This window comes from Lichenostomus cassidix, chromosome 20 (assembly GCF_008360975.1).
Source record: "Lichenostomus cassidix isolate B80296 chromosome 20, HeHo_3.0, whole genome shotgun sequence".
Classification (NCBI taxonomy): domain Eukaryota; kingdom Metazoa; phylum Chordata; class Aves; order Passeriformes; family Meliphagidae; genus Lichenostomus; species Lichenostomus cassidix.
The window spans coordinates 6,895,522-6,904,819 of record NC_139500.1 but is presented as its reverse complement, the minus strand read 5'-3'; the positions used below and the strand labels follow the sequence as shown (position 1 = coordinate 6,904,819).

The 9,298-nt window shown below is 46.1% G+C and overlaps 2 protein-coding genes across 7 annotated transcripts in view; one reads left to right on the top strand and one right to left on the bottom strand.

Moving 5' to 3' along the window:
- Window positions 1-1,129: 1,129 nt before the first annotated feature.
- Window positions 1,130-4,675, top strand: FNDC11 (fibronectin type III domain containing 11). 2 transcript variants are annotated; one of them, XM_085079169.1, is made up of 2 exons: window positions 1,130-1,283; window positions 3,636-4,675. In XM_085079169.1, the coding sequence occupies exon 2, from the start codon at window positions 3,656-3,658 to the stop codon at window positions 4,613-4,615; it is 960 nt and encodes a 319-aa protein (XP_084935295.1). In that variant the 5' UTR covers window positions 1,130-1,283; window positions 3,636-3,655; the 3' UTR covers window positions 4,616-4,675. The 2 variants fall into 2 exon arrangements, with proteins under 2 accessions (XP_084935295.1, XP_084935294.1); XM_085079168.1 differs by lacking the exon at window positions 1,130-1,283 and adding an exon at window positions 1,482-1,623.
- Window positions 4,676-5,333: 658 nt separating this feature from the next.
- HELZ2 (helicase with zinc finger 2) overlaps window positions 5,334-9,298 on the bottom strand; it is a 30,893-nt gene continuing 26,928 nt past the window's right edge. For all 5 annotated transcript variants that reach the window (XM_085079160.1, XM_085079159.1, XM_085079162.1 and 2 more), the window contains exons 19-20: window positions 9,030-9,197; window positions 5,334-8,558 (exon numbers count right to left, since the gene is read on the bottom strand). In XM_085079160.1, the coding sequence (XP_084935286.1) occupies window positions 8,434-8,558; window positions 9,030-9,197 (293 nt within the window). In that variant the 3' untranslated portion in view covers window positions 5,334-8,433. The remainder of the gene's footprint in view (window positions 8,559-9,029; window positions 9,198-9,298) is intronic.

Genomic DNA, 9,298 nt, shown 5'->3' with positions numbered 1-9,298 from the left:
AGTTCCCAGCACACACAGTCCAAACAACAGGATCAAGACCCATGACATGAGCATCAACATTCATTTCCTGCAGAAACTTTGTGTAATTAGCAATTTCTGGTCTCTGCTGGCCCTCCTCACAGAACAAGGCTACCAACTTGCTTTCAATCATATTTGTTATCTCCCTTGTCTGTTAGAAAATCACACCTGACAATTGTATAGTTAATCTCTTGGCAGCTGCGAAATGAAATGGTAAGCTCTGGCTGCCTTGAGAAGATGCATTGATTTCTTAAAATGACAGATCGCCTCCTCCCTTGATGTTCAAGCAGGAGCTCAGGGCCGGCGTTATGGATCCTGCCTGTCATTCAATTAAAAAAGCTTAGCAGAGATGCACCAGCTGAGAGCACCAGACAGCATTAAGGCTAAGCCCTGACCTAAAGATTTAATAGCAGCGAGTATGAAGGCACCTTCAGCCCCAGAGGCTTGTCCAGTTTGCTGACGAGCTCACCGTTTGTGGTATGGAGCTTGCGACTGTGAACCAGACAAGCCACTCTCTTCTCCACAGTAACACAGCTGACGGGGCAGCCAGGTCCCATAGGAAAGCAGAGCAGGAAAATCTCTTCTTACCCGGAAGGAAGTTTGCTGCACTTAATGGAGCATTTTATATGCTATTTCAACACAGCTCTTTCATAAGGATTATGTGTTTAACAAAACTCTTGACACTGTGAAACAGCCTCAGTCTCACTGCGGAGAGTGAAAGCTCTGGTGTCTGGCCTCAGATGGACTTTGCAAGATTCTCCCTCAAAAAGCAAATAACCACCATTTACAGCAATGCCACAAAGCCCAGCAGACTCTATCTGAGATTTAGATTAGATATTAGGAAAAAAATTCTTCCCTGTGAGGGTGGTGAGACCCTGGCACAGGTTGTCCAGAGAAGCTGTGGCTGCTCCATCCCTGGCAGTGTTCAGGGCCAGGCTGGACAAGGCTTGGAGCAACTTGGTCTAGTGAAAAGTGTGCCTGCCCATGGCAGGGGGTGAATTAAGGTGACCTTCCAGCCCAAGCCATTCTGTGAAGCTTGAATCACCGGGATCACCGTGGTTCAATCATTCTATGTTCCATCTCCCCTGGTTCCAATTCCACTGTGATGCAGCGGAGAGCCCCAGGTGCCACCGTGGGGCTGCCCCGTGTCACCACTGTGTCACTGCTTCGCAGACGCAGCAGACACGTCTCGTCGCACGGGCAGAGCTGACCCGCTCTCCCGGTGTCACGACGCCTTGGTGTCACCGAGCCTGAAGCCTCCCAAGGTACGAGGGACCGGGGCAGGGCGGGGGGGAGCGGCTGGGAAGGAGATTACTAGGATTTACTGCCATCGCTACCCACGGCTGGGGCGTGGAACGGGATGAGCTTTACGGTCTTTTCAAGCCAAACGATTGTATGAATTACAGAGGGGAGGGTATGAGCGACTCCGTGGTTGTCCCGGTCGGGCCGCAGCTCCCCAGGCCGGGCGGTCGCCAAGGCAACGGCCGCGTCCTGCGGGGCCGGGCCGGGCCGGGCCGGGCCGCGGGTGGATCCAGGACCGGAACATCGGGACACAGCTCCCGGAGCCTGACGGGCACCTGGACACAGCTCCCGGGTCCTGACGAGGTGGGTCGGGACCCGAGGGGGCAGCCCCCGGGTGCCCCTGTGACCGCTCCAAAGCCCGGCCTGGGTGAACAGAGCCCCTCCATGGGTGATGCAGCCCCCCGGCTGCAAACAGAGCAGCAGTGCAGGGAATACAGCCAGCATCCCTGGCAGGAAAAAAAAAAAAAGGGGATGTAAAAACATGGGAAAAAGCAAGGGAAAACAAGCACAATGACAGCTCGGTCTGTGGGCAAACACATTGCTTGGCAGAGCCAAATCCCTCCAAGAGTGGGGAATGTCACCTGGTACTGTGCTGGCCCTGCTGCTTCATATGTGATGCGGGGAGCTGGCGCTGCTTTAGTCTAGGTCGGTTTTGGGGGTTTTTTTGTGGAAGGAAAAAAAGTGGAAAGGAAATACCGCTTGTTTTTCTTTTAGTTGACAGCTCTCTTGGAAGATAAAGTTGTAAATGAGTGACTTGCTATAAACTGTGGTGCAGCTCAGGGCCAGACAGCTGAAAGGCTTAAAAACGCTTGGAATTCCTATGAGGAAGTGTTATTAGCTCTGTTATGAATTTAGGGAAAATGAGGCCAAGAAAAATAGCTTTGTCAAGTAGATCTCACCATCTAGCTTTTAAAGGCCATGTAAGAATTAAGATATGCCAGTTAGATCTTAGTTTCAAAATTCTGTATTTATTTTGTTTTCAAATCAAGTGTATTCAGTTTGTGAAAGCCACTTAAATATCCAGCTGGGTTCTCATTACAGTATCACTGACAACAGGGACACGGGCATTTATTGAGCTGATTGCTGTTTATGGTACATAAACTGTGTGAGCCACAGGCACTTCAGCTAAAGCACAACAGAGAAACACCTTCCACCTTGGCACAGATGGCACTGCCAGCCAGCGCACATCTTTGCCAGCAAATGAAGTATAAAATCATCCCAGAGTGGTTTCAGTTGGAAGGGACCTTAAAGGTCATCTCATTCCAATGCAGGGACACCTTTCATGAGACTAAGTTGCTCCAAGCCCCATCCAACCTGGCCTTGAACACTTCCAGCTATGGGGCATCCACAGCTTCTCTGGGCAACCTGTGTCAGGGCCTCAGCACCCTCACAGGGAAGAATTTCTTCCTAATATCCTATCTAACCCTGCATTCTGTCAGGTTGAGGCCATTCCCCCTTGTCCTGTCACTTCAGGCCCTTGTAAAGAGCTAAGAAGAAGCCAGCAGAAGTGGTGCTGCAAGAACCACTGCCTAAATACCTCCACAGCAAACTTATTCACAGGTGCTTTACACGTGTGTCATTCTCATACTTTATATTGCAGAAAAGCAAGAAAGCAAGTAGACCTCATGGTCTGAGGTGGTGCAAACTAAAACCAAAGATACGGAAAGCAGCACATCACTGAAAACATTGTCAGCCTATGACTGTCAATCCATTGGTGAAGGTGGAGGTGCAGGGAAAATGCTTCCATTCCTCTTGGAAGTTGACATGAGGTGGCACTCGGTGCATTGTGTTGTTCTGCCTGCTTCATTCCAGCTCACGTGGGGGCAGAGGGTTAATTTGAATCACCAAGGTGATTATGTAGCTGTAGGAACTGGCTGAGAAGATGGGCCCCAAACCTCAACAGCCTGGCAGATTACAAAGAGAGAAAAATAGACAGCTCCAGAGAGGCAGAAGAATGGAAAGAAATTGCTTACAGGAGTACAAAGGCAGCTAATTAGAATGAAACAAGATAATAAGATAGGGAGAAATTTTGGCAGAGTGTATCAGAGAATAGTTCCTGTCAGTGAATCTATTAACTAGAGGTAGAACCTTGCAAGGGCGGGTAGAGGGAGGCCAGTTGGAATATATATAAGGAGACGATACAAAACATTAGAAACCTTACAACTATAAAGGAAAATTCCTTTGGAACTACATCTAGTCTGACAGTTCTTTATAAGCTAAGCTTTAATTAAGAGAGGAGAGTCACAGCCATGATTGTACTCCCTCACAGCTGCTTTCCTTCGGTTCGTAAAATTATTATTGCTGCTTTCCTACAGAGCACCCAAGCTTTGGAAACATGGCTGAAGTTTTGCATGAGACTGAAACCAGTTCGGACAGTACCACACCCAGAGAAGAACAGGATGACAATGCCACCATGGAGCAGTATCTGAGACACAAAAACCTTGTTCTGGATTTCCTGCGCTCTGACCTGAACCCCCACCACCTCCAGTACCACTGGAACAAAGTTCATCTTCTGAAGAAGTGTTACTTTTACTTGAAGTTTGAGCCCAGACACGTGTGCGTGAGAGACCAGAACAATATGATGATTTTCGCTGACATCTTGCAAATAGCAAACCCCTGCCAACTCCAGAAGATCAAGAAGGTGGGAAAAAAACAGACTGAAATCCAGCTGGCACTTTTAACTGAGCTGTTGGAACAGTTGGAGCGAGGTCGGGAGGAGCTGAGCCGTTACGTACAGATCTGTGACGTTCAAACCTTTCTCTCCCAGTGGGACTTGAATATAAAGAGAGTGCTCAGGCTCTCCATGTTTTTCAACAAGCTCATTGCCTTGGAAGAGCCAAGAAAGCTCCATGTCAAACACAGTTTGGTGTCACAGATACATCTTGGAGGTGCTCTGCACCCTCCCATTAGTTTTTCTCTCTATACGAAGAAGCCACCAATTTTTGATCGGATAGAGTCATTTGCATGCCAGACCTGGGCCCAGCTCAAGTGGTTCACTGAAAGTCAAGAGTCACACCTTGAACGATGGCAACTGGAGATCAAGTTAGTGACAGATGACAGTCAGACAGAACCAGGATACGGCCGGACCCAGGAAGTCATCTCCAACCCGTGTGTAATCAACCACCTGCAGCCTGGTAGGTTGTATGAGTTCAAAGTGAGGAGATCCGACACTCACACACTCGTCTACTCGCAGTGGCACGACTGCATTATATTGAAGACAAAAACTCACCCTGTTGAAGACACCAAGGAAGCCAATCGCAGTGTGGTGAGGCGGTTCACAAGAGTGACTCCCTGACTTTAATGGTTTAATGAAAAAATGGGTAAGAGTAATTAAAAATAAATTGTTTAAACAGTTTGCGTAAAATCAAACTAGTTGTCTTTTCAACAGCAATTTTACAAGCGCTTTCCTAAAATCTTTCCAGGTTAGTAGTAACCCATTCAAAATTTCTCCCACAGTATAACATCGTTAGGCAGCATTTGGGACTCAACACTTGTGTCCCACTGCCAGAGCTGACAGGTGGGAGCAGCCAGACAGGACACCTCTGAGGCAGAGCACAGGAGACAGAAGCATCTCCACCATCCAGTGCTTTCCATCCACTGAAGGATGCTCAGCATCAGCTTCTTCCAATGTTTTGGGTTTTTATTGTCCTTCCTCCAAAATACCTGAACTGAACTCTAAGCTCCTCAAATTACCCACCCAAACTTATCTCCATCACTGGTTCCTCTCACCCTCTACACCCTGTGCCTTATAGGTACCTAAGCATGACTTCACCCCTCTATTATGCATGAAAAGATCACTTTAATTAAGAAAAAACAACCAAAACCCAACAATAAATAACCTCCAAGCCTCCCGACAAACAGGGAAGGGCAATAAATCTACACGACAAATATGCAGAAATTTATTTTTCTGCCACAAACTGCAGTTATTATTAATTTTCTTTTTTATCATTTGGTTCAGTCCAAACAGAGCTGTCCCCACACAGATTCTAGCCAAACCATCACATAAACACACCTTTTAGTAATAAAATTTATTATTTAAATAAATTCAAATCATTTTTACAATTATGGCTTAAATATCAAAAAAGGAATGTTGAGGTTCATTCTTATAAACAGTCAAAGCAGGTAAAAATATTTGTATCCAAAAGGTCATTTGAGGTTTGCTGCGAGTCACAGACATACAAAAGATAAAAACCTGCCACATTTCAAGTTCCTTAATTCACACTTCATGACACGTGACATTTCAGTTCTATTTTTAAAAAAACCCAACAATTTATTGCAGTAAATTGATTGTCCTACACAGATCTGTCCAAATCCTCAAAAACAGTCGAGCTGGCCAAGGAGAGGTTTCCTAGGACTGCATGGCTCAGCCCAGGCTGATGCTGGGCACACTCCTGGCTGCCTGCACAGGTTCCCCTTGTTCAATTTGTGCTCAAGCTCTAGCTAGTGCTGAGGAAATTAAGTTAATTGTGTTGAATGAACTGACATTTGTGTCCTGCAGCCATGTGCTTTTGTCTTTGTGGAGAACACAGAGCTTGTGACCAGACAGATGCCCTGGGCACCATGCTGCCAGGGTGTTCCTACTGGGAGTACCAAAAGTTCTTTATTTTAAGAATATGTGCTCAAATGTAAAATTCTTTCAAAAGTAAATTCAAAACGCTGCGTGCAAATGAAACCAAGCTAATTTGAACTTTTTCCCTCTATTGATTTCTATGATTCTCTCCATGAGCATAAGGACAAGAACATGATACTGAGCTGTCACTACAGCCTATAAAAAGTTTAATTGCACTTTCTGCTATCCCTGACTATTGCATGACCAGCTCTCCAGGAACCTGCTCACAGCACCAGTGGCCCAAGGCCCAGCCTGGCTCTAACTGCTGCTAGGGTGCATTTCCTAATCAGCAGTTAGAAAATACATCCTCAGAGGAAAAAAACAAAACCATGTATATTGTTTTGCAACACAGAGGTGACCAAGCAAAGCATTTCAGTCTATGTCCATGGAGTAGACTTTTTTTCCCACTGAGGACAAATGGAGTTGTTTTATGAGGACCCTTTCTTGGCCAAGCCCCCTCCAAGAGCACTGACTAAGCCACTACACCTGGGGTGAGTCTCCTCATTTGTGTTACATATATGAAATAACTAGCAAAAAACCCAGTGGAGAAATGCCTCACTTACAGGAGATCATGAAAATGAGACCCACTGATACTAAAGGAACCAAGGTGGCTTTGTTAAAATTAAGCTGGCACCATGCTTAAGGAGTTATCCCAACAATTCCTTTTCTGCAATTCTCCATATAATCTCAGAGCTAGATGATTGCATTTCAGTAGTCCACAGAATGATCCCCAGATGATCGTATTTTGGAATTGCAATAATATTTGCTAATCAGGCTGGTGCAGAATCTTTTAAGATCCCACCTGGGATGACTTCAAAGAGAAACAATAAATTTTATACCTTACCAGCTTTTATCAAGCATCTTTAGAACCAGCAGGAGATACTTCCTATGGGTTTTTATCCCTCATGGAATTACCATCCATATGTCCATTATTATGCTTCAGTAGGACAAGAGCAAGCCTGGGTGGTCTTTGGCATACAGCTCAAACCCCCCAAAGGCAGATGTGCAGGAAGGTAGTTTAAAACTAGGAAGAGAACAACAAAACTTCTCCATAGGTTCTGGAGTCAAGTCCAACACTGAGTCATGAGAAGAACCACAGCATTAAATAGAGACTTTTCCAGACACAGTGCTTTCCTATTGCACATTCCTCCACACTGGAAAGAGTCACGCTGGATTTCAGTTGCAAACAGGACAAAATTCCTCCTGCCATAGCGCTGTGAAACCACAGAGATCCACACCAAGGAAAACTTGTGTCCCAGCACAGTACAGACCTGGTACAACGCTGTGATTGCATCTCAACTCCAACCCACATGAACACCTAAGGACAGCCAAGCATGTGGTTTAGGGAGAGCCAAGGCAGGCACTTCATACATTCAGAATTGAAATGAAATAAAAGACACCCTCTCTCAAAACTGTTACATTTCCAAAAGCAGCTCCACGATTCTCAGAGGGCACCACTTCACCACAGTACATTGCTACCAGCCACATGTCACTGGGTGAAAGCAGCCTCTCTGGTGAACCACAGCTTCCAGCTCACAGCAGTTTGGCTATAGAAAATATAAAAATACATTATACACATACATGCCATGGTGCACTTATCAAACCTCCTTCACTGCTCTTAAAAACTCAGGCCATAAGGCTGTGAAACAAATTCACAGAGTTAAAAGTTAATAAATTAGAAGCAGCTTTAAAAAAATGTGGGGTGGGAAAGGGGGGGCTCAACAGGAGATTTCAAATAAAATTCTGAACAGTTTAAAATGGGCTGACAAATCCCAACACTTCCTGGTAGGAGTGGTCCCCGCTTTTCATTATCTTTATGCTGGTGAGGACAACCTCCTTCGTACAAAGAACACATAAATCTATTTACAAAATCACCTTGGCCTTGGCGCTGCGATATTTACACACTCAGAGAACAGTATTTTGGCTAGACAAAGAGTGGTGCATGCGTCTCTCTTTGCTTTCCTCCTTCACTTAAAAAAACAGTAAAAAATGAGAAGTCTTAAAAATCCCCCGTCCTTGGATTTAAAATGAGAGGCAGTACTCAGAAGCTTTGGTCCTCCACGGCAAACAGCAACTTGCTGCGCTGCTCTGCTGCGTGCAGTCATTCCAGCCTGATGAATGGACTGAGCATTTGATCCCCAAAGTGCAACTCCAACAGCTGGACTAAATATTTGGTGCCCCCAAACTGCAGCTGCAGTGGCAGGTAGGATGAGGCTTCTGCTGAGCAGCTTGCAGTTACAAAAATAGTATCATCATCAGTAAAGTCACATGCCCGTCATCCATCTCCAACGCTTTTTGGTTTGCTAGAATTGAGAGTTCCTGCCCGAGGTTGCACTGATTAAAAACACCCCAAGATGCTGAAGCAGACGCTGAAGCTGAGTTGTCATGGTGCGGGAAGCTCCCAGATCCCCCGCTGCATTTGGCTCCGTAGGTCATTAAATAATGGAAATATTTGGTCCTTCCCAAGGCACACATAACACAATTCAGGCAGAGAGGGCCCATCCTCACCGGGAGACGGCTGAGGTCCTCCTGACACGAATCTCCTGGGCTGCAGTGCAGCAGTTGCGCTGGTAGTAATGCTGGACCAGTCTCCTCCACAAAGGGTTGCACTCCAGGAGGTACCGGTTCCCTGTGGGCACAATGATGGGGACTGCAGGTTAGTGGACAGAAGAGACTTGGCTGATACCATTTTTGTCTATCAGCTCCAGCTAATGGAGCTGGGTCCCTTGCAGGGACATGTCTGTGAAATCCCAGCTTCCTTTTCCAAGCTGTAATATCTGCAAGCAGCTTTCCACACACCACAGCCTACACCTGTGTGATTAGGAGCAAAATGAGCAGCCAGATTTTTGTTAGGAGAGAGCTCTAGCATGAAAGCAACAGAAATAACACAGTCCAAACCAAAGAGTGATAAAAACTAACTATACTTGCTGTATTCAAGCTGGGAATGAGCCCTGCCTTTGCCCAGATTGCCCAGTTTCAAACCCCTGAGTAAAAGGCAAAAGAATAAAGCAAGACCACTGGTTGTACTCGTTTGGATCACCACCCCTTCATCTGAGCATCCTATTCCCCTACAGGCCTGTGCATGGTCCAAGATACCCACCTATGATGCAGAGTCCTTCCTTAGCTCGTGTGATGCCAACATTGACCTGGTTTGGGTCTGTTACAAACCCCAGGTATTTCTTCTGCCAGCTCTTTGTGGGCTTCCGATCGATCTCAGACCGAGGGCAGGAGCGTACAGTTGACAGGATCACATATTTCCATTCACTTCCTAGAAAGTGGAATCAAACCAGATTATTTTAGAAGGAAGCATCTGGCCATTCTTCTACCCCACAGGACACTCATTTCTATACTGCCACCCTCCAGATTTCT